We start from the raw sequence: 24,735 nt of genomic DNA on the forward strand, positions 1-24,735 counted from the left end.
AAACATAATATATACAAGACAATATATACAAAGGAAATGAACTTGTTTTTGGTTTTTTTTTTCAATTTTTCAAATTTTTATGATTTTTGAAATTTTTCAATTTTTATGGTTTTTGAATAAAAGTTAAGAGTTAGAATTCCCATCCCCACACTAATATGGGCATTGTCCTCAATGGCCAAAATGATGGAAATTATGCAAAGAATGATGTATGATTTCTACGCTAAATGCAATTCTACACTAAGCTATACTACATGATGCATGGTTTTTGTTATGACGGAGAGGATAATTTAAATTACCTCCCGTTGCGTATGCATTAACTTCCCCAAACCAAGCAAGACACTATTGCTAATGTCAAAGCATGGGGGAGTTTATGCACATGCAATGCTATGCATGAGACTAGATTGTCATTTTGGATTTTACAAAAGTGGGAACAATAAAGAACACCTCAAAGGAACCGAGGTGTGAGTCCTTTGATGTTGCTAGGACTAAACCAACAATGATCAAAATGAAAATAAAATACAAAGAGATATAGACAAACCGTGGGAGAGTAGGAATCTCCAAGGCTAGTCTTCCATCATGCTACTATCATCACCACTTCCCTCATGAGAAGTGGTCACATTGCCACTTTCCTTGGCACTTTCTTCTTTGCTTTCTTCATCATCATCTTCCTCATCATTTTCTTCACCATCTTCACCATCTCTTTCTTCATCTCCACTTGCTTCTTCCTCAATATTATCATCAATCTCCTCATCATTTCCAACAACCTCATTGTCTTCCACCACGTCCCTAGATGCACCCGGAAACAAGGCTTCTCTATCCGCCCAACTAGGCAAAGGACAAGATGGATCAAGGAGTCCTTGCCTAGCTAAATGTAGGAGGGGAGGATATTGAGCTAAATAAGCATTCTTCCGATCTTCATGAGCTTGCTTGTGCATGGCTTGCATTAGAAGAGTTACATAGTCTTTCCCAATTTCAACTCCTTGTGGTTTGAACTCTTCATAATCATAGGGGTAAGGTGGTATAACAATGGAAGAGGAGGGGGTTTCATGATTACCCTTTTGTTGTTGAATGATGTATTCGGCTTCTTCGGATAGGGGAAGTAAATAGTTGGTCCGGTGGACACTAAGACGGCAAATCTTTGCGGGTAAAGTGAATGATCGAGCCTCACTTGTAAGCCACCCATACTTGGTATCAAGGGAATTGTGAACAACCCACTTAAACTTGTTAATCAAGGTGGACATATCAATGAGATGGCCACCATCCTTAGCCTTGTACTTGCTATCCTTATTGAAATTAGGATCAAAGTGCTTGGCTAGGACCGTGACAAGGCCGCCATTAACAATTACGGTTTGACCCTTCTTCCCACTATCTATATGGAGCCATCTATCAACCAATAGCCTCAAAGAATTGTAAGGCTTGGTGTGAATTCTTCCAATATTCAAAGTTGATTCAAGGAGAATAAAATCGAGTCCCGTGAAATGATTGGTGTCTTTTCTAGCAATTATGGTATTTCCCACAACTTTGTGCCATATTCTTATGCCCGGATGATGGACCAAAAGAGCACGACAAGCTTTAAAATCTTCAAATTTCTTCCCGGAGATTGCCTCCCAAAGAGGCTCGGGATCATACTTCCCATATTGCTTATAGAATTTATGTTCATCGCTAAGACCCAAAATTGCACCCAATTCCGGAAAGGAAATGCGTCTACTAGTGTTAGCTAGACGAAACTCAATATTTTCCCTATTCTCAACTTTTGTCACTTTCAAGGAACTTAAGAATTCCAAGACAAGGGAGGGGTATGTTACTTCCTCCATTTCAAACAATTTCTTTAAACCCATGGCATTGAAAAAGACTCTCATTTGTTCAAGAATACCCAACTTCTCTAAAGCATCTTGGCATATGAATTTTGTGGATTGAATTTGTTTCATAGCAAACTTGACAAATGTATTTCTATGGGAGTCGGAAATGAATGTTACCTCCGGGTAATGCAAGAGTTGATTAATTACCGGAGTAGAAGGTGATGCTTCCATAGAAATTTGTTGAGTTTGTTGCACTTCCAAGTTTGGTGTTGATACCACCATTGCCAAAGCTTTCTTCATTTGTAGAGCTTTTTGCCTTTGAGAGAGAGTTGTAGTCTTTGGTGCCTTTGTTGCCTTTGCCTTTGCTTTTGTTGCTCCCTTTGTTCTTGCCATTTGATGAGCTAACCAAGAAAAAGATCAAAAATCTTCAATTTGTAGAATGCCCAAATCGATTTTGAAAGTGAAAGGCTTTGCCTTTATGAGAACAAAAATCAATTCAAAGGTGAAGATTTTGGTCTTGGTTTTGATTATTAATGAAGATGGAGTGATTGACTTGTTATTTGAAAGATGGTTTGATTTGATTTTGGTGAGTTTTGTTGAGGGTTTTTGTTTTTGAGATGGGGAGGATGAGGGTTTTGGTGGTATGGGTAGTGTTTATGAGTGAATGAATGAATGAATGAAGGTGGGGTGGGTATTTAAAGAACTCGACAATGTTAGGACGCAGGGACAATCCGTGCGGATTAGGCGCAATCCGCTCGGATTCTTGACTTCAAATTTTCAAAAATCCCGCCTAGAGACGGGCGGATTCTGGGGAATCCGTTCGGATTTCGCCGAGACGAGACGGGCGGATTTCACTTGAGACGGACGGATTCTTGTCCAGAGATTTTTCTTTGTTTTTCTTCAATTTGCAAGACGGGCGGATTGTCCACAAGACGGACGGATTACGTGAGACGGGCGTCTTTCCGGGAATCCGCTCGGATTCTTCAACGATCAAGAATTTTGCAGTTTTTCGGCTCGGCCCAAGACGGGCGTCTTCTCGCAGGACGCTCGGATCCTCTCAGACGGGCGGATTCTCGGGAATCCGCTCGGATTGGTCCTTGTGTACACGGATTCGAGTCCATCCGTGCACCAACGCATTCCCTTATCATTCTTTCTTTCTTTCTTTCAAATCTTGTGTTCTTCATTGTGGGGGCACTACTAAGGCATGAATAGCCTAGGCAATTCCCATCCCCACACTAAGGTAAATCACTACACATTAATTAAAATTATTAGTCCCTCCCTCACTTCTCTCTTTTCATGACAATTATTTTGATCAAAGTAAAAATAAATCCAAAAATGACAAAAATGCAATGCAAAAATTAAATGTAAGTTAGGGAGTTAGAAATATTTACAAATGGTGGTTTAGGGAGGACTCCACCAAACTCTCATTCTTGATGAGATGTCAAGGAGGCATGTTCAAGGTGTTGTTGATGTTGCTCAACACCTCGAAGAAGTAATTAAAAGCTTGTTCGTTGTTATGGTAGAGGTCCTCAATAGACCGTGGTTCTTGTTGTTGATCATGATCGATGGCATGCCCAATGTAGGGATTAAAGATCCCTTCAAATTCGTCGTCCCAAAGACCACAAACTTCATTGAGTTGATCATTGAAAATCTCTTGCTTGGATGGAGACAACTCTCCCAAATTCTTCTTTTGGCCAATGAGGCCATCATCTTCTTCCTTGGTTGATTTTGATGAGCTTTGCAAGCTCTCCTTGTCACAATTCACTTGCTCTTTGAATGGAGCATCTTCAACTTTCTTCCTCCATTGGAGTTCCGATCTCTTCTTCTCATCTTTTAGGCTATAATGATCAATCATGAAACATGGCTCATGCAAACGAGGAGCTCTCATGGTCTTGTCAAGATTAAAAGTTATGCTTTCATCTCCCACTTCTAGAGTGAGCTCTCCATGCTTCACATCAATCACCGCACCGGCGGTGTGTAGGAAAGGTCTTCCTAAGATGATTGGAATGTTGGAATCTTCCTCCATATCAACAATGACAAAGTCCACCGGGATGAAAAACTTCCCGATTCGCACGGGGACATCTTCCCATATCCCTAGCGGTGTCTTCGTCGATCTATCGGCCATTTGAAGAGTGATATTGGTACATTTAAGCTCTCCCATTCCCAACCTTTTACTTACCGAGTATGGCATGACACTCACACTAGCCCCTAGATCACATAAGGCTTTGTTGATCGTTGTGTCGCCAATGGTACACGGTATTGAGAAGCTTCCGGATCCTTTAACTTTGGAGGTGAACTCCCTTGAAGTATGGCACTACTCACCTTAGTGAAGGCGATAGTCTCAAGTTTCCGGATCGACTTCTTCTTTGTGAGGATATCTTTCATGTACTTTGCATAGGCCGGAACGTGATTGATTAATTCCGTGAAAGGAATTGAGACTTCTAAGTTCTTCACAATTTCCATGAACTTTCCAAGTTGATCATCAAATTTAGGCTTGGCTTGACGACTTGGAAAAGGAAGTCTAATCACAATGGGCTCCTTTTCTTTGGCTTTATCTTCATTTTTCTTTGAACTTTCTTCTTTTGATGATTCCCCTTCTTTGGGACTTTGCACCACAACTTCATTCTCACTAGCTCTCACAACTTCATCCTCAACTTGCTCCTTCGATGCTTCATACCTTGTACCACTTCTCAAGTGAATGGCACTAACCGTTTCATGTCTAGGGGATTACCTTGAGGTGGTAATTGCCCCTTTTGTCTTTGTGAGCTCGAAGATGCTAGTTGGGTCAATTGTGTTTCCAACATCTTGGTGTGAGCTAGAATGTTGTTGATGGTGGTGTCTTTTGCTTGGCTATCTTTTTGCATTTGGGTGAAAAATTCTTGTTGATTCTTTTGCATTTGAAGGACCGCTTTTTGGACATCAAAACTTTGGTCATTGTGGTGATTGTATGGATTTTGATTTTGGTAACCTTGGTTTTGATTGAAAAAGGGTCTTTGGTTTTGATTTCTCATGGGTGGTGGAGTGTATGTTGTTTGAGGGTTTTGGACATTTTGGCTTTTGTATGAGAGATTTGGATGGAATTTGGTGTTTTCATTGTAAAAATTTGAATAAGGGGTACCGCTTTTGTAAGCTTGGAAAGCATTGACTTGCTCGGTTGTCCCCCTACATTCACTTGAGTCATGACCTAAGGTTCCACAATTCTCACATATCCCGCTTGGGATTGATGAGGATGCCGTCATGGCATTGACATGGTGCTTTGATGATTTTGAGCTTTCCTCAAGTCTAGCCATAGCTTGTTCAAACTTCAAGTTGATTGTGTCAATGTGAGCACTAAGTTGAGCACCCAATTGAGTAACGGTGTCCACTTCATACTTTCCTCTAGTAGCCTTGCGAGGCCTACTATATTGCGAATTATGGACCGCCATTTCCTCAATCTTGTTCCATGTTTGATTGTCATCAACTTCGGTGAACATTCCATTTGATCCCATATTGAGAATGTTCCTTGAATCTTCATATAAACCATTCCAAAATTGTTGCACTAAAAACCATTCGCTAAGTCCATGGTGAGGACATGAGCGACAAATACCTTTGAACCGCTCCCAAGCTTCATACAAAGATTCTTCATCCCTTTGCTTAAAACCCGTAATTTGAGCTCTTAGCATATTGGTCTTTTCCGGTGGGTAGAATTTTTGGTAGAAAGCTGGAGCTAGCTTCTTCCAAGAATCTATTCCAAGGGTGGCCTTATCAAGGCCCTTCAACCATTGCTTTGCGGTGCCGATTAACGAAAAAGGAAATAAGACCCATCTTATTTGGTCTTGAGTCACGCCCGTTTGAGAGATAGCTTCACAATAATCACAAAATGTTTCCATATGAGAATGAGGGTCCTCACTAGGCATTCCCCAGAATTGGCTCCTCTCAACTAGTTGGATGAAGGCGGACTTGGCAATAAAGTTTCCGGTAAGATGTTGTGGGGTAGGAGTACCGTTTGGTAGATCCTCCTCGGTGGGTATAGAGTGAGACGAGAATTTAGGCATTGTAGGTGGATTTTGTGTGGTATTGTTTAATGGGTTCTCTTCTCCTTCTATTGCGAAAGGATTGACAAACTCACTAGTGGGTTGAACAACTTCACCAACACCTCCCAAATTCCTCCTAACAAGTCTCCTATTATTCGTCAAGGTTCTTTCGATTTCACGGTCAAAAGGTAACAAATCTCTTTGTAACCTTCTAGACATGCAAAAAATCAAACAACTCAAAAACAATTAGAACAATCCTTGAGGAGTTTTACTTCCCCAAGGTGAAAAAGACACAACTAAAAACAATAAAAGAAATCTTAAATCAATTAAACACCGTCCCCAGCAACGGCGCCATTTTTGATCGGAGCCATTTGGTGTTCACAATTAAGCATATGTGGTCGTTGGTCAATGGTCGATACAAAACACAATTTATACTTCACAAACAACTCTACAATTAGTAAAGAGGCAAGTAAAGGTCGGATCCCAAGGGACGGGTATTGAAATGAAGATTCTATTGTAACTAGCGGTGTCTAGGGGTGTCACAAATTGGGTTGATGTAGAAGGTTACTAAACTAAAATAGCAATGAAAATAAACTATCAAGGTAAATGAAATAAGGGTGTAAACAATTGATTAAAAGCACTAGGGTGTCATGGGTTCATAGGGGAATCATGGGATATGATCATACAAACATGTTCTCAAATTATAAGCAAGCAATTATTGTTGTGATGGATTGAGTTGGGTTATATCTTACAATCCTAGGAAAGTTTGGGTCCCGGAGCCGAATCTCTTGGATTGTACAACACCTACAAGTCGACTTAATCTTCCCTACTTAACACATGCATGGTCTAACAAGACTCGAGTTGGGTTATGTCTTACAAGTCAAGTTGAAAGGATAGAAGATGATAGTAAATGCAAGGATTCATAGGCTTAGCATTTCATCAAATATAACATGTGCATGCATTAAGATCAAAACAAGCAAGCAAATAAGATATGAAAGCATATTAATTTAAGCATGAATCATTCCCCATGTTGGTTTCCCTAATCACCCATTAAACCCTAGCTAAGAGACTACTCACTCATTATCATATTGATCATGCTAGAAAGGTTGTCAATCATACTAACATAATGAAACATGATGAATAAATGAAAGTAATTAGCAATAATTAAAAAGGGATTAAGAGATTATACCTACTAATGATTCCAATAATAAAGCAAGAATAATAGAAGTACTTGAATCCTAGATTGAGAGGTTGTCAATCTCCCAATAATAACCCAAATAATCTTCAATTACCCAAAATAAAGTAAGAACAAGAGAGAGATTAAGGAACTAAAACTTGGATTAAAACTTGATTAATATTTGATTACAATATTGAAGAGAGATTTGATTGATATTAACTACACTAATTATTGATAAGAAGAACATGCCCCTCTAATTAGACTAATGGGGTATTTATAGTGAGAATTAGGGAGGATGCATTAGGGTTAACTAAGGGCTAAACTAGTAATTACACTTTTTAAGTTGAGCAAGGAGCCTCCGGGATTGTCCGAGAGAAGGGCTTCTTCATTTCGTAGCTTGAAGAACGAAACAGCTACAGTTGTCTTTGTGATCCGTGCGCCTGGGAGTCGGGACGGCCGGATCTGGGATGGACAATCCGAGCGGATCAAGGAACAAGACGCACGGACTGGGCATGGGCAATCCGAGCGGATTCCTGGTGAGGACGCTCGGATCGGGCGAGGACGGACGGATTCTCTACAATCCGTTCGGATTGTAGCTCAGCCAGACTTTCCTTCTTCTTTTTCTTCCCTTTTCTTCATGAATTCCTTGGGGATTTCCTTGGGGACTCAAGGATCCTTTTCTCAACAATGCTCTTCTACTATGCTATGTACAAAGGCCTTCTAGTCTTGTCTCTCCTTGATGCTTGGTCATTGAATATGATCAATTTAGCCTTGTTTTGCCATGAAAATGCAAGATTCTTACTCCTTTCCTACCAAGGGATCAAAATCTCAAAGAATATGCAAAACAAAGATCTAAAGATAAGAAATGACCCAAATAGGCACTAAAAAGCATAGAAACAATGGTAATTCGGGGGCTAAATATGCGCCAATTATGGTCGCATCAGCAACCTTCCCTCTACATCAAAGATACGGCCTTCGATGAGCTCAAGGTGGTCATAGGTTTGGTTTTGGGTAACTTGCATTTGGGCTAGCGCGGCTAAGATTCGATCATTACTATCTTGAATTTGCTGGAGATTCGTTTCATCACTTGATCCGGGCATCTTGGAAACTGGATAAGAGATCGGCGACGAATCAAAACACGATCGACCATTCTATCATACTTGCTAAAAGAGGAAAAGCTTTGACTCGTGAAGTGGGTGTGTGCCACTTGTGTTTGAGTGAGTTTTGAAGAAAGACAAGGTCTTTGAAAGTGTGTGTCCTAGTCAACTGTAGTGTAGTTGTAGGAGTGGACTCGAAGTGAGGTTTTGAAATGGGCTTGCGGCCCGAATTTTGACGCGACAAACGGACAGAGTTTTGACCGGACTTTTGCGCTAATTAAAGGCCTTTTTCGAAATTTTGCTTTGAAATTGGGTTTTGATTCTTTTGAAAAAATCGTCATGATTTTGTTTAGAAATGGTGATCACGTAAGGTTTACACATTTATACAAGCATTATAACGGGATGCTGAGTGCATTTAGAAGGGTTTTGGTTTAAAGGGTGGGTTGCCATACCGAACCATCAAACCCGAAGTCTGTGGAGAGGCTCGTGCCAAACAAGAGTAAGGCCGATTCCTAGTCCATTTCCTCAAGTAGTGAAGGCCCTTGATACAAACAAGAGTAAGCATCATGGTATGGATGACGTCAATCGCTATCCATCCTTAGGCCCAAATAAGAATTAGGACCGTTTAGACGGGACGATTGGTTGAATGGGTTGGGTTGGGCCTAGGAAGGCCGAATAAACGGTCTAGGAAGACCGAGTTATGAAAACCGACAATTGTCTTGTACAAACTTATTCCCTAACCTTGTTCAAGTTTCACCCTAGCTACACGTAAGTGTATTATCCCCAGCGGAGTCGCCAAACTGTGGACAGCGGGCCGCCCACGGGGGCGCTTGGTGAGGAGCGAAAACAAGCGTTTGCATTTTGTATGGAGTCGCCACCAATTTTTATGGGAAATTGGAACCGTTCGAGTACCTCGTGTCATGTCAAGACACAAAGTAGTGACATGAACACTAAGCAATCGTTACCCTTAGCATTCTATGTCTAGAATGACTCTCGTGGATGCCAATGAACACGTGTGCTCACGGAGATCTGGAGTAAGGGGTGAGGGTACGTATTAGGAAGCTCTTTTGATCGAACACCTAATCCCGCCCGCCTCGATAGCGGCCTCTACTAATGATTAGGGAAGTTATTCGTACTTGATATATCGTCGGCTATATGCATGCAATGCAACATCCAAGTTTTGATCCTAGCATGTGAGAATTTAACTAGGTCGGTTGACACGTAATTAGCATACAATTGGGTCGAAGTAGGAATTTAATGCTCAATTACATGTGAAAGCATACAAGCAAAGAAAGAAATACAATAAAAGAAATACAATAATGAAAATTACATTGGTTACATCGGATTAGGCGATTTATGTCGAAAATACCTTTAAAACGGATAATTTGAGAAAAGAAATAAAAGAACAAATTACGAACAGATCAGAAGGTGATAATACGGATAATAGTTAGTTAATACATAAACTAAATAAACTACGTCAAGGCAGAAAGAGAGTTCAGAGGCAGAGCTCAACCTGGAACAGGCGCAGCAGAGACTGCGCCCTCTGGAAGAGGCGCAGCAGTTGCTGCGTCTGTTCCAAGGGTGAGTTCTGGCTGTGAAGCCGGAACTGCAAACCGTTAATGTCGATTGATAAATTTAATGGTGGATTAAAATAATTACTCGGATGAAAGTGATTAACATGTTATTTAACATACGATAGGGGTCATGAAAGCAATAAAGCATGGATGAGAAAGAATTATGTGAATTAATTACATGATGAAAAGGGACGATGTTAATGAATGAGTCCTTTGTTGGAATAAATTAACTAGATTAAATATGATGAATATACAACGAATATGCGACAGACATGTGAATAAACAAACGAAAACTATATCAATGACGAATCCCAGAAACCCAATACGAACAAATTGAATCTCTGAAATCCGGGTTTGAATTTAATGACGAAAACCCGTAAATATTGATTATTTAGGATTTAAGTCGGATTTATGACATACTAGACATGCTAATGATGATGATTATATACATGTGAATTTATATGTTATTATGACGAAAGATTAATGAACAAAAGGAAACAAATAAATCAAACAAACACGAATTACAGAGGACGGAGGAAGAAGAAAAGAAGCAGAAACTTCGGCAGCCTCACGAAGAGGCGCAGCAGGAACTGCGCTCCTTCGAAGAGGCGCGGCGATTCTTTGCGTCTTTTCTCGACGTCTATCTACTGGAAATCCGCAAAACAGAGTTTTAAAGCACGGTTTTAGAAATCGGTTTTAATGGTGTATTCGACATAAATCTTACAACGATGATAATACAATAAACAAAATACAATAAATAAATAAGAATTATACACCCTCAGACTTACATGTTGGCGGAACGAGATGAACTAAGATATCGACTAGTGAATGCTCGACGCGAATGCAAGGAAAGAGTGCCCTCGTAAGAGGAAAACGATTGATTTAATTAAGGTTGATTGAGTGTAGTTGGTCAATTTGGTCGGTCATGCAACGGAGAGGCTGGTACCCGGAAAGATCCGAGCTTACGTGGTCGGAAGTCCAAGCACGTAGGCGCCAATTAGTAAGAACAAAGTCTAGAATGCAAAGGGAGAAGAGAAGGGCGGACACTCGCGTGAGAAATATGAGGAACGAAGGCTCCTATTTATACTAATCACACGGGGAAATAGGGTTTCAGAGACTCTTTGGAAGTGAATCTCGGAAAGATATGAAAAAGATACGTAAATCATGCAAAGAAGGGCTGGGGGAAGAGGCGCAGCGCCCACTGCGTCTCTTGGAAGAGGCGCAAAGACTGCTTGCGTCCATTCCCAGGAGGTTTCCTCTCTTTGAAAAAAGATTTCCGCGTTTGAGTTATGGTAGGACGGAAATAATTCGATTATCTTTTGAATATTACGGGATATTATTTGCCAAAAGATAAAATTTATGAAATATGGAATAGAAATATCCGGAACATTCAGAACATTCCGACTCGGGATTTAACATGATTATCGAGAAAATGGAGACGGTTTTTGACCCGGACTCGAATGTACTCTAATTACTGCCAAAACGACCGTATCAGGACGTAGATGACAACTAAGAGGTTGACATTAATGTTTGAGTAATCACTTGACGATAATCTTACGAACTGTCACAAATCGTTCCGCGTATCAAACATGCGGCCCAATCATCACCGGGTGGTTTGCGGGAGGTGCAGAAACGAGGTGTCTACACCATGGAACATACTTCACCTGAAGAGATATTACTTTTGATAATAAGTAGACTCTAGCTTTCAGAATAATGTACTATGAGAAGCCAAATCATTTTTAAAGATAAAATAAAAATCCGGTAGTAGGCATCCGCCGTTTCACTCTTATTTCTGGTGTCTTTACTTGTTTTAAAACTTTAAACTACTATTGGATGGTGTGGTCTGGCAGCGTCCTGGGACCACAATTGCTCTGGTACCCCATGAGATGGCGACAGGTACTTCACATCATTCTGATAGATTTTCTTATTTTCAGGCTTCTCTAAGTACATCACTTTGAATTCTGGTATCTATGGTACTTTAAAAGGATGTCTAGCAGGACTGTCAACTGCCAACGCGGGGTGACAAGGCACACGCCACTCCAACATGCCTAACCTATTTTCTCCACAAGGAACACCCTCACCAGGCGGACTGTGGAACATACGAAAGGGAGCCTGGTTGACTGTGACACCCTCACTTATCGCGGAAAAGTAAACACGTAATTCTAGAATAAAACTGCATGGATATGTTTGTAATAGGTTCAATTGGGTAAAAACCGGTAATTTTAAAAACCTTTCTAAACCAATCACAAACACTTTCAAATGAAGAGTGCCAAAACCTGCAAATACTAACAAACTAATTTACATAACATAGCTAAAGTCACGAGAATAACGTGATACAAACCAAAGTAAAAAGGGAGACATATGTCCCTAAAATGTATGTGACATAAAAAGTGTTTAAGGGTCCCAATAAAATAAAGCCAATCTAGGTTCCAAGGTTACTTTGCTCGCTAGCTCGTCCATGTACCCCATATATGCATCACCTACCTGTCATTCGCATTTTATACAAATACGAAAGCCACAGTCAGTGGGGAGTAACTCCGAGTTCTCCCAGCCACGAAATGTCATAATTAATATAACATGTAATTAAATTCAAAATAGCAATTAAAAGAATTTTATCCAACTTAATAAAATACGGGGTGTTACAATCACCCCATCTTTTAAAAAGTTTCGTCCTCGAAACTTGAAAGTATAAATGAAAGGTTATAAAAATAAAACTGAAATTGGAATCGGTAACCAAAACATTTAAAAGGTCACTTATCGTAAGAATCAAAATTCTTTCAAAAGTTTCAAATAAAATTTTCCGACAGAACCAGATTCTCATCAAAGGAACGGAAGTGCTCTCGTTGCGCATTCAAGAACATCACATTCCAAATTAAAGATAAGGTCAAAAAGCAAATTATTTGTATAAATCAAAAATCAAAATACTTTCGAAAACATTAATTAAAAGTTTTCAAAAGTATAAGTCTCATTCATGGAACGAAATTGCCCTTGTCGTGCACACAAGAGCGCTAACTTTCCAAGTCAGAGACAAATTTAAAACAAAAACTATTCGCCGACAAGCGTAGAACAAGTTATCAAACGTTTCCAATAACTAGCTTTAACACTAATTGACGTTAAAACCAGTGAAAAACATTAAAATATTTTCAAAACCTTTAGTTCAAATTTTTTTTATAATAAGGGTAATAACTCCACTAGCTATAGATAAGCTCACGGTCATTGATCCAAGAACGCAACAATTATTAAATGACAATCAACAAACAGGTTAGTACCTAACAAAGAGCAAACACAAAGAGACTACAACATAAGGTCCTAAGTCTACCCATCTTACCCATCTCTCAAGTTTATTATTTTAAGGTCAAGTTATTTATATTGGGGTGCACAAACGTGCGTCGGGAGCAAATATGCTCTGATACCAACTGTGACACCCTCACTTATCGCGGAAAAGTAAACACGTAATTCTAGAATAAAACTGCATGGATATGTTTGTAATAGGTTCAATTGGGTAAAAACCGGTAATTTTAAAAACTTTTCTAAAACAATCACAAACACTTCCAAATGAAGAGTGCCAAAACCTGCAAATACTAACAAACTAATTTACATAACATAGCTAAAGTCACGAGAATAACGTGATACAAACCAAAGTAAAAAGGGAGACATATGTCCCTAAAATGTATGTGACATAAAAAGTGTTTAAGGGTCCCAATAAAATAAAGCCAATCTAGGTTCCAAGGTTACTTTGCTCGCTAGCTCGTCCATGTACCCCATATATGCATCACCTACCTGTCATTCGCATTTTATACAAATACGAAAGCCACAGTCAGTGGGGAGTAACTCCGAGTTCTCCCAGCCACGAAATGTCATAATTAATATAACATGTAATTAAATTCAAAATAGTAATTAAAAGAATTTTATCCAACTTAATAAAATACGGGGTGTTACATTGACAGCTGAATACGCTTATCCTGCTACCCCTGATACCAACCCCTGGACGTAGCTCGCACTAATCGCACTTAATCAGGGCCCCAGCATGCATGCAAAAACGAACATGGAATGTAGGGATATCTGCGCTACCAGAATCCTGCAGCGTCTCCATCTGGTCCTAGAATAACGATAAACTTGCCTCAATGACGCCACCTGCTGGCATAAAACGAGACGAACACACCTTGCGTCATGAACAAGGTTAAGTAGTCCACAAACTGCGGCATACGCCTAAATCAGCCAGCCGGCTGACACGGCAGCTAGCTTGGTCTGGATCAGTCTTTTCAGGCTGACCAGGCTGGTCTAAATCAGCCCCCTGGGTTGACACTGCCACTCCTCCTTTCATTGCGGCATACGCCTAAATCAGCTATCAGGCTGACACGGTAGCTAGCTGAGTCAAAACGTTAGCCTTTTCAGGGTGTGGGACTCGCCTAAATCGATCAGCGGTGACACGGCATAAACTTCCTAAAACAGGGAGAATAAACAAACGAGTACACAATATGTAAAGACCTTGCCAAACTATGACAAAGGGGCATTCAAAATATGGCCAAAATACGGCCCCAAGTTCAAACCGCCACCATGGCGAAGTAAACACAAAACAAGTTTTAAAACTTACAAAGTCTGCCACCTCTGGGCCAGACTGCCAAAAAAGTTTATCAAAACATAAAACTTAATTATCGGTCACATTAATGACCTCCACCTCTGGTACCTCCTCTGCCTGCTGACCACTCATTTCAGGTACTGCATCAGCTTGTACATCCTCAGCCGCCATAGCTCCCTGAGCTCCGTCAGCAGCATCCTGGGACATTCCAAAGATCACCCCCAACACTGCTCGGCCGGCGCGGAGAGAATTCACCTCACCAACCTCGGGCATCAAAGCACGCTCAAATCGGGTTGGGTGGGGTAGAGCATCTCCATTTGCCTCTCCTCTTCCTCTATAGCTCTTTGGTGGGAGCCTCCTCGAGTGCAAGACGCATTCCATCGATCTTTCCCGCCGGGTGGCATATGCAACAACGTTGGTGGCCAGGGAAATCAGCTCAGTGATCTTCTCCTCAGACTGCTTCAGAGAGTCAGAAAGAGTGCTGCACACCACCTGGGTTCGAGCCATCTGATTAGCTCCCTCCTTTAACTTCTTCTTGGTGACAGCAAGCTCAGTCTTCAGCTCCACCACACGCTCCTTCAGATCAACCCGCTGCTTTGTGCGGATCCGCAGCAGATTTCCTTCAGTTCCTGGTTCTTGGCGGTGGTAGCACGACGGTGGGTCGCACTATGTTGATCATCTTCTGTTGTAGAGTGCGGATCAAGAGTCTCGGGACATAAATAATCGAAGTCAAAGCAAAAGAGTTGGGAGGCAGAATTTAAGCAAGAAACAGACAGACAGGTAGAAAATGAAGAATATTTACCATGAAAGCGTTGTGCACGTCATTTTCAGCCATCTCCTCTGGGGAGAACTCCGAAAACGTTTCCTCAACAGGAGGAAAGAGCAGCTGATCAATCTCCGGCCAGTAGGGCACCTTGTCCACATTCCCAAAGCCTTCTGGAAAATGAGCAATGATGCCTCCACTAGTGGAAGCATGGTGACTGGCAGGAGGAGTAGGCGGATGGCGAGACAACGGATCGACCTCCAGGGGCACGCGAGCAGCAGAACTAGAAACTGCAGGAGGAGTCTGAAAAGAGGCGGCAGGAGCACTCCTCTTGGAGGCAGAGGCCACATCAGGGCTGGCAGAAGGTCTCTTTCTTTTAGCACTTTGGAGGATGAGTTCCAGTTGATCGACTTTTGAACCTGCAAGCATACACAATCTCGGACGCGAGAATGCTTAAAACATCGCGGCAAAGATGCAAACAAAGCAAAGTGGTTACGAAACCTTACGAGAAGACATCTTTGTGGGCTGATTGAGGAGGATTGGAGGAAGACGCAGGTGAAAAACCAGGAAGCAGGTCTGGAAACTTTCTCTCAGATTCAGAGATGCAGAACAACTTGCCGCAGGCAGGGATCTTGGCACCAATACGGGTAAGGTCGCAGGGACCTGCACGAAGACGATGAAGTAAGCTAGTAAGCAGCGAGATAAAATAATTCAGGCGACAGGGAGGCTACTTACTCGAAGTCGAGCCCACTTCTCGAAAATATAATCGGCGGGAGAGGTGGATGGAGTCCTTCCTCACATAGAAGAAGTCCTCAAACCATTTCTCATCACGGGACTTTGACGCATGTTTGAAGGGAGCCTCTCCATGGCCCCGGAATGAGAACTGACCCATGCCCAGGGATCTGATGCTATACATATGGGCCAGATCGCCCAGAGTGATAGATTTGCCAGTACTCTGACCAGCGGCCAGAGAATAAAGAAGAACTCTCTAAATGGCAGCGAAGATTTGTGCCATGGCAAAATTATTGGTGAAGATAAAATCTTGGACGAGTTTAGGGAAAGGGAAACGGAGGCCATATTTAAATGGGTACAGGTAGAAGCAGACCCACCCCGGACGGAGGGCGTCAGCTTTCTGCCCTGGTTCAGGGATGACAATATCCACCCCATCACCAAGACCAAGCAGACTCTTGATCCTAGGAATGTCGGCCGGAGTTAGGGCGGAATCGCAATCGTGTGGGTGTCTAAAGAGTCCCCGAGAAGGGAAAGTGGGGTCAAGATTACGGTCGGAGGGTGTTGGGGTTGACGAAGACTGTCGGGTTTTGCCCATGGTGGAAAGAGAAAATGAAGATTAAAAGAAAGAAAAGAAAGAAGATGGGTTACCTGATGATGAAGACGGGAGAGGGAACAGTGAAGCTGATGAAGATTAAAGGGAAGAAGATTGAGGGTTTAAGAGCAGAGAGATTTTTTAAAAATGATTTGAGTGATTAATGAAAGTGGGGAAGAGACGTTGGGGTTATAAAGAAGAGAGAGGGAGTTGGGTGCGGAGAAAGAGGAGAAAGGCGGCTTGCATGGGAAGGAGTAAAAAGACGGCGTAGGGTTTTAAATATTTGGTTACGTAAATTCCTTGCTCGATACTTGAAAGCGTACTTCACAAGAAATTTGGGGCAAACTGTTTGGGCTATAAATAGCACAATAAAGAAAGCCCATTTGGCAAAATAAAGATTACAAAGAGGTGAGGAGGAGGAAGGGAGCCCGCGGTTAGAGAAAAGGGGGGACGAGCTTGAGAAGGATCAATGGCCCATCGTAGAAGGTGCCCGCATTAAGGAAAGGAGTGTCAGGGAGAAGTTAGGGAGAATTTACGGAGATCGGGGAGAATTGGCAAGGGAGTCCGGATTTGGAAAGAGTCCTTATGGAAATAATATTCCCTTTCCATATTCGAGATAGAGTATATCTAGGGTTCTTACCCTATAAATAGCAAAGGAAGGAAATCAAGAAGGACATTCATTAAAGACATCCGCATTCATACATCAACACTCAAGATCACATCTCAGCAAATAATACACGTTCATTCTCGATCTTGCAGGCCTGACACCTAGGGTCAGCGGGATTAAAGCTGCGTACCATAATTGTAATCATCCTCCAATTCATATAGTGCAATACTTGGCAGGGTACCATCCCTCCCGCGGTTGTTCCCACATTGGGTTTTCCGCGTCACCAAAATCTTACGTGTCAATTTACGTTACGCACTTTATTTTCCGTTTACTTATTGACGTACAAATCATCATACAATCGACCAACGAATATAGACTACATTGACCCTAAATCGACTTAGGTAAAAAAGACCTAAACACCTAGCAAGATGGACCTTAATTCTCTCAGAATTCAATGTCAAATACGTATCTTTGAAAGTTATAAAGGGACGCGTCGTGGCTGAATTTTTCGCAGATAATCCTATCAACGATACGCAAGCAATAGACACATAGTCGTTTCCAGATGAGGATATTTTACAAACCAGTATGGATTCTTGGGATCTTTACATTGATGGGTCACCCAATTTGAGAGGGTTTGGAATATAAGTGTTGCTCGTTTCTCCTGAAGGTGAGCATACACCACTTTCCGTCAAACTCGACTTCGAGGTGACAAATAATGCAGCAGAGTATGTAGCTTGCCTCATTGGTCTACAAGCAGCAGTGAGTTTAGGTATCAAGCATCTTCGCGTTCACGGGGACTCATCCTTAATTATTAACCAATTCACCGGATCCTGGAAAATCCGAAGTGAAAGTCTAGCACCCTATCAGGCTAGGATAGATCAGGTTGCTCAATTTTTGATCAGGTCACTTATTTGCACCTGCCTCGCGAAGAAAATCAGTTTGCGGATGCTCTTGCAAAACTCGCATCCTTGATTAACATGCCAGACGACATGGTTAAAATTCCTTTGTGCATCGAACGGCGGTCAGAGCCAGCATATGTACACTTCCTTACAAATGAAGAGGAAAACCCAGGGGAACCTTGGTTTCAAGCCATTTTAAATTTCAAGCTAAATGGTACATATCCACCAGATATGGATAAGAGGGGACAACACGCCATACGCCTACTTGCCTCTCAATACCTCCTCATGCAGGGAGAGTTATACAAAATAACACCACTTGGTGTCGTCTTGCGTTGCCTTGATCCTTCACAGGCACGGAAAGTGATGGAAGAAGTTCACGATGGAGAGTGCGGTCCTCATATATGTGGACCTATGATGGCAAAGAATATTACGCGTCTAGGGTATTACTGGACGACAATGGAGTCAGATTGCATCAAATATGTCAGGCATTTTCATAACTGCCAGATCTTCGGGAATGTGCAACATGTTCCTCCCTCAATGCTATATACCATGACATCTCCTTGGCCATTTTCTGCTTGGGGAATAGACATCATCGCGAAGATCACTCCAGCAGGATAGGAGGCCATTGTTTCATTTTAGTAGCCATCGATTATTTTACTAAATGGGTCGAAGCAGCATCTTACAGTAGCCTTACAGCCAAAAATGTGGCAAAGTTCATACAAACCAATATCATTTATCGATATGGTTGCCCACATGAAATCATCAGCGACAACAGGTCACACTTTCATGCCGAAGCTGCACAATTGTTACCAAAGATAAGATCCAGCATCACCATTCCTCGCCATATAGACCTCAAACTAATGGCGCGGTAGAGGCAGCTAACAAAAATGTCGTCACAATCCTCAAGAAAATGATCGACAATTATCGCGATTGCCCTAGCAAAATACCCTTTGCATTATGGGGATATCGCACGTCAGTTAAGATGCCCACTTGGGCTACTCCTTTCTACCTGACTTACGGCATGGAAGCTGTGCAACCAGTAGAGCAAGAGATCCGGTCTCTACGGATTTTACTCGAAAGTCAAATTCGAGAAGCTGAATGGAATAGGGATAGATATGACGAACTCGTCCTCTTGGACGAACGAAGGCTACGTGCATTATATAATCTGCAGACATATCAGGCACGTATCAAACGAGCCTTTAAAAAACGGGTAAAACCAAAAAATATCAAGGAAGGGGATTTAGTACACAAGTCAGTCAGAGCTTTGTTACCTGTCGATCCACGAGGAAAATTTAAACCTAATTAGGCGGGACCGTTCTTGGTCAAGTCCATACTTTCAGGGGGTGCGGTTAAGATCACAGACCTAGACGGAAATGAGTTTTCTAATCCAACTAACCTAGACCAATTGAAACGGTACTACCCTTAGAAATAGGACAAAACGCACCTCACGTGACCCACGTGCCGCTCTTGCGACACGAAATAAATCCGGCCCATGGCCCGCTAAAAAGCTTATAACATTTCGCTCGTGCGTTTTGACATGTTTGACATCCTCATATTATCAAATTGAGTTGCATTTCCTTAGGATTAAGTAAAGCACATGCTTATTTTTCTAAGTTCATTACAAGCTCTTGCTTCGAACATTTATTCTTTTACATTTTTTCGAACTACGCACAGGGTTTGATTTCATTTTTTCTAATGAATACGTAGGCAATCCCTTACCGGATACAACCCGTCATTTCAAAATGTAAATAGAAGGACATTTGCATGTTGCATTTCAAATTCGACAAGAATAAATAAAGAAATTTCATGGAAGTTTTTTAACTAATAAATCTTTTATTCATTAGTCCATAAATAGTAGTAATACGCCGAATACATATAAATTTAAAATGCTAAAATTTAAATCTAGGTTAGGATTCTAAAAACCCCGCCGTTTATTACAACTCAAATAATAATACATAATACTATATAAAAATGACTAAGGCTACTCTTCCATTTTCCCCTTGCCTTTGTCACCCTTCTCATATCTCTTGTCTTGACCACGAGCGGGACGCTCTTGTGTTATTTACGACCTAATCACCAACGGTCGTTCTCGCGGTCTAACATTCCCATTTTGATCCGCCACCATCTTCTCGACAGGATCATTCTTTAGTTTCTTCGACGGACGAACGATCCGATAGCCGGCCACTTCTTCTTCCTCAGTTAAGTACCTTTGGTTCTCTTTCACCACTTCGCATATCTTATAGTCCACATGCTCGTGCTTCCTCAGCTTTTCGCGCTCCTCAGGGGTGCTAGCTTTCCTCCACTACAGATATGAGTCAGATACCCATAGCGAGCCAACCGAAACCGGTATGAACCACATATTCCTTTTGGCCCAACGAATAGCCCACTCTTGATAAGACTCCGAAGTATGAGCCATGGCAGTTTGAGGGACGGTGTCTAGCTTCGAGATTTTCTATCTTAGGCCCACTTGCCTCATCAATCTCTCCGGGAAGCTACGGACCATGAATTTCAAGCCGGGAACACGTATCGACCGTTTAAAATCCAAGGATGATACTGCAGTCACCGATCTGAGATGCCACCATGGCACTATCCACCTGATTAAGGGCCCATGTTCACTCTTCAATTTATTTTCCCAATAGTTTCATACTCGTGTGAAGTCTGCCATGTATAGCCTCGTTCTCATTGCAATTGATCGGGAGCGATATCATGTTACATCAACTGGGGTCTCGATCAACCGCAGTCTTTCTATCAGCCAGACCTGCGAGCAGAAAAAGGAGACGGGAGTCAGTACCAGAAACCGGCCGGAAAAAAAAACGAAAATGAAAACGGCTGAATAGGACAAGAAACGAGTTTTAACTATAAAATGATACGACTGCCAAGATAAGGATTCTCGCGGTTCGCCTTCCTGTTATCCAATCCAAGAATGGTCTCCCCTAGAATCAAGTATGCTGGGCTCCTGCGCAGTTCCTTTTGCTCCACTATGCCTAGAAATAAGGGTCACCCCTCATCTCTTGGTCGACATGCCCTCGTATGACATAGCAATGAAGAAGGCAAAATCCATAAGCTCGACGCCTTGACACATAAGAAATAGTAGGGTCCTCCCTATTTATAAATCAATCAACAAATTCAAACATGCGGACACCTTTTGAGGTCACAAGACTGTCTACCTCAGCCTTGGTCAATCACAGCAAATCTCTGAATTTATTTTTATTGCCTTGAGAGCTAGGGGGTATAGCCGGAACACTTTATGCATCCCATCCTCCAACCGCAGCAATTTCTTCAGGAAAGGGACAAATTTCGCCTCCCGGAAAGGCAAATACATGGAAAGTCGGGTCCCAATATTCAAGACAAACATCCAAAAATGGCCTAACTACCTTCACCAGCTTCAAACTTATGATTAATCCTAAGTTAAAAGCACCCATGTCGTGTTTCTCCACGTTCGTAAATTCATTCGCCCACTCCTTAATGCGGTTTTCAAAGGCATCCATATTTTGTTGGGAAATTTTGAGAAGATATATGAGGTTTTATGTAATAGACGAAGTCAGGGAAGAAAGAATTGTGACAATAGAAGCTCAACCGAGGTCTCTATTTATACTATTCGCTGTTTCCTAATTTTAGCTAAGGACGGACTAACTGGAGAAAAGACGCAGCAGTTGCTGCGCCTCTTCGAAAGAACGCAGCTCCTGCTGCGCCCCTTCCCAGACTCGTTTCCTCGTTTGACGGCCATGGATATTTCCTAAATCCGTTTTAGTTAAAGTTTCCTATTCCTATAGGAATTTAATTCGGTAATTCCGAATAATTACCAAATTTATGTTCCCTAATCTTTTACCGGTTCGCTTTTCGAGGCAAAATCGGCATTTTCGCCAAATACGCACACTTACTCGTTTTTTTATTTTTTTTTGGGGAATCATTTCACTCCCTCTTTTCAAGAAATGTTTCTGACACACTTAGACATTTCTTTTAAATTCTTTTTTTAGGGGGTAGCCCTCCCTACCGTCCGGTCACGTCATTTTGTCCATTTTCGGGCACTTTTTTTCATTTTTCGTCATTTCGTCCATTTTCGGGCACTTTTTTCATTTTCAATTATTTTTAGTGCTAATTTAGGCCATTTCAATTTTCTACGTTAATTCTTTGATATGTGATTTTCTACGTGAATTTCGGCAGCATGACGGCGCAAACCATCGCATGCCAAACCTGTTTTTTTAAAAGCTAACCTGCAGATACATCAAACACCCAGCAGCAAAGGCACACAGGCCATTATATATACAACCAAAAATGCAAAATGTACATCAAAATACGGTGCCCAAAGTGACATCAAAAAATGTACAAATGTACAATAACCAGTCGGCAAACTAGTCCTGACGACCCCCAGCTCAGCTACTGTTGCCTCAAGGGCAGCGATCTGAGCAACTCTAGCCTCGAGCTCTTTCAGCAAGTGGGCCGTCTCCTGCTGGGACTGCGCTAGCTCATGCTCCAAGACACGCTCCCTCTACACAGAAGAAAATGAAGTGATGTGATACTTTACTTTACTTCACTTCACATGATTAAAGATGGTAAAATAAAGAACGAGTACGAAAGGTTCATACCTGATGTCTCGAGCCACCTGCAAGGGCCTCGATGGCTATAGCTCGCAGCCGGTTGGCCATACTCCACAGTTCCACATGCCTGGACGGTGCCACCTTCATTCAAATACAGGAGAGGGTTCAAGCAAATACATTCCTATGTAATAAAGTATAAAAAAAAAAAGCAAAAGACAGCCAAAGCTGCGGGCTTACCCCCCTCACGATATGCTGCCACTCGTCCAAGCCAACGTCGGTCACCGCTTTGCTGAAGTCTCGGATCTCCGAGATCGTCGTCATGCCCATCGAATCGGTGTGCTCCAGTGTCTCTGGAAAAGCTGGGGGCTCAACGCCCGCCACCTCGATCTCCTGCAGAACTCAAAATGGTTCATCATTTTGGTGATCATTCATCATTTATCAGTTTTATCAAAAACAACAAGTAAATATGCTTACCACGATCGGCCAGTACGCTAACCTCCGTTAAATAAACTCAGCGTACTCATCACCAAGAAGAAGGAGAGCGTCACCACTCGCACCGGCCAGGTCAGTCGCCCTCTCAGCCTCCGTAGGCTCCCTAAACATCGTCCGTGGAGGTCGATGGGAACCATAAAGGTGTCACGGTAGCACTGCCGAGCCAAACACTCACCCAGGTACCACACAGGCCCCAGGGGCGTCGTCAACAGCAACCGACTCGAACTCCGAGGACAGAGAACCTCATCCACATAAGCTGGAGCCCTAGAGTAGCTCTCCCAAGGTCTAGGCACCCACTAAAGCAAGGGAACGAGAGGTCATTCCTATGATCGTCTCTAAGTGAAGAAAAAATAAAATGAAGATCAAAGATACTTATGCTGTCTAAGCTCAGGGCGTTCACGCCCCTCCGACAAACATCGTAAGAAGACCCCTGACTCTTCCGACGACACATTACCCAGCCTCTCACGACGGGGTACACTCTCGGTACGTCCGCCGCCCTCGTGGGCGTGAAACTAGGCAAGTTAGAATACACCCACGCCTGCAGACAAAATAATAGTGATTACAATTTATTCTCTACAAAACTTATCTTTCATATTTTCAAAAAGAGAAGAAAAAAATAGATCTTTCATATTTTCAAGAAAGGTTCATACCTCCAAGAGAAGTCCAGGATCGACAGTGGCAGGAGAAGTCCCCTTCTCCATCAACTCTAGACGAACCATGGCCCTCATGTAGCCTGTGAGGACCGTAAAGCTAGGAGTAACCCAGTCCCAATGACCTAGGCTACTCAAGCCAGCAAGAAACGGAAGAAGCTTCGTCGATAGCCTCTCCCCCTTATCTCCGAGGTAAATCGAAGACAAGAACCACCACAGCCACATACGAGCTCGCTGCTCAGCAGTACAAGGTGGTGGAGGCACCATGCATCCATCCATCCTCACCCTCGCCGGAACCCTGACGCAGAAGTAGTACCTGACATAGGTACTCGGTACTAAACCAAGAACCTGGGCTGCACCCGTAGCCAGGTTCCAATCGATCAGACTCCTCACCTCGGCTGACTCTACTCTCATGGCCGTCGACGGCCACACCAACGGCTCCTCCCCACATGGCAGACCCGAGATCATGCCGTAGTCCACCAGGCAAAGGTTATCCCGAATCTTCCTTTCCTTGATCTCCCTCTAACCTCGTACCAAGGCACCGAAAGCTCCCCACTCGATGATGGTCTTCTCCTCCTCCGACAGCTTCCCGAAGGCGTCCATCATCGTCGTGTAACCAGAAAAGGACCTCATGTTCCCAGCCTCCTGCGTCAATTCAAAAGAAAGCTTTCTTAAGCATAGAAAAGCGCAAATAAACAAACAAGGAAATATGTAAGAAATAAATAAGTGAGTAAGGGAATGACAAGCTGAAGGCTTACCATACTCCTCGCCCTCCTATACGACAAGTGGCTCTCTACCGCCCAAATGATATTTCTCCCATCTCATTTCTCGGCCCACTCAGGCGCTCCTGCGAGCTGATGGTCGCCTCGTCCCACATTGGCCCTCCGTGGGGCCTCCTCCTCCATATCCTCCTCCATCTCCTGGATGGTAGAAGGCTCAATGTTGGTATCCATGAGGTCTCTCCCCGATGTAGAAGGATTATCCTCTGTAAATCGAAGCAAATAAAGCAATATCAGAAGCGTTTTCAAGCATTTTCAAACCTTTCAAGCGTTTAAAGACGGCATTTCTAGCCATCCACTGCCAAAGTTTCCAAAGCCTAACCACACAAGTGGTAGTATGGGTCAAGATGAGTCTAAGTTCGAGCCTAGTTGCGGGTTTTAGTCGAAAATTCGGCAGTATTTCGCTACAATAGCAATTATGCCACACAAAAGTGTCCCGGAGGA

General features: G+C 42.5%; 1 protein-coding gene and 1 non-coding gene across 2 annotated transcripts; one reads left to right on the top strand and one right to left on the bottom strand.

Moving 5' to 3' along the window:
• The first annotated feature begins 5,354 nt into the window (after positions 1-5,354).
• Positions 5,355-5,461, top strand: LOC141650566 (small nucleolar RNA R71). Its single transcript, XR_012546591.1, has one exon. It is a non-coding gene; the product is annotated as a small nucleolar RNA R71 (small nucleolar RNA).
• A 16,596-nt stretch (positions 5,462-22,057) lies between these two features.
• Positions 22,058-24,499, bottom strand: LOC141649025 (uncharacterized). The gene is made up of 6 exons (XM_074457728.1): positions 24,271-24,499; positions 23,513-24,157; positions 23,235-23,400; positions 22,608-23,158; positions 22,419-22,511; positions 22,058-22,321 (listed from the first exon to the last, which is right to left on the bottom strand). The coding sequence occupies exons 4-6, from the start codon at positions 22,695-22,697 to the stop codon at positions 22,058-22,060; spliced, it is 447 nt and encodes a 148-aa protein (XP_074313829.1). The 5' UTR covers positions 22,698-23,158; positions 23,235-23,400; positions 23,513-24,157; positions 24,271-24,499.
• Positions 24,500-24,735: the final 236 nt, after the last annotated feature.

This window comes from Silene latifolia, chromosome 3 (assembly GCF_048544455.1).
Source record: "Silene latifolia isolate original U9 population chromosome 3, ASM4854445v1, whole genome shotgun sequence".
Taxonomy (NCBI): Eukaryota; Viridiplantae; Streptophyta; class Magnoliopsida; order Caryophyllales; family Caryophyllaceae; genus Silene; species Silene latifolia.

Bases quoted from the DNA above. Each gene is read 5' to 3' on its own strand.
- LOC141649025 (XM_074457728.1), bottom strand. From the start codon at position 22,697: ATGGGCATGACGACGATCTCGGAGATCCGAGACTTCAGCAAAGCGGTG. The intron at 22,512-22,607 runs GTAAGCCCGCAG...ATTTGAATGAAG, and splicing joins GGCAGCATATCGTGAGGGGG to GTGGCACCGTCCAGGCATGT. The intron at 22,322-22,418 runs GTATGAACCTTT...TCTTCTGTGTAG, and splicing joins CAGGTGGCTCGAGACATCAG to AGGGAGCGTGTCTTGGAGCA.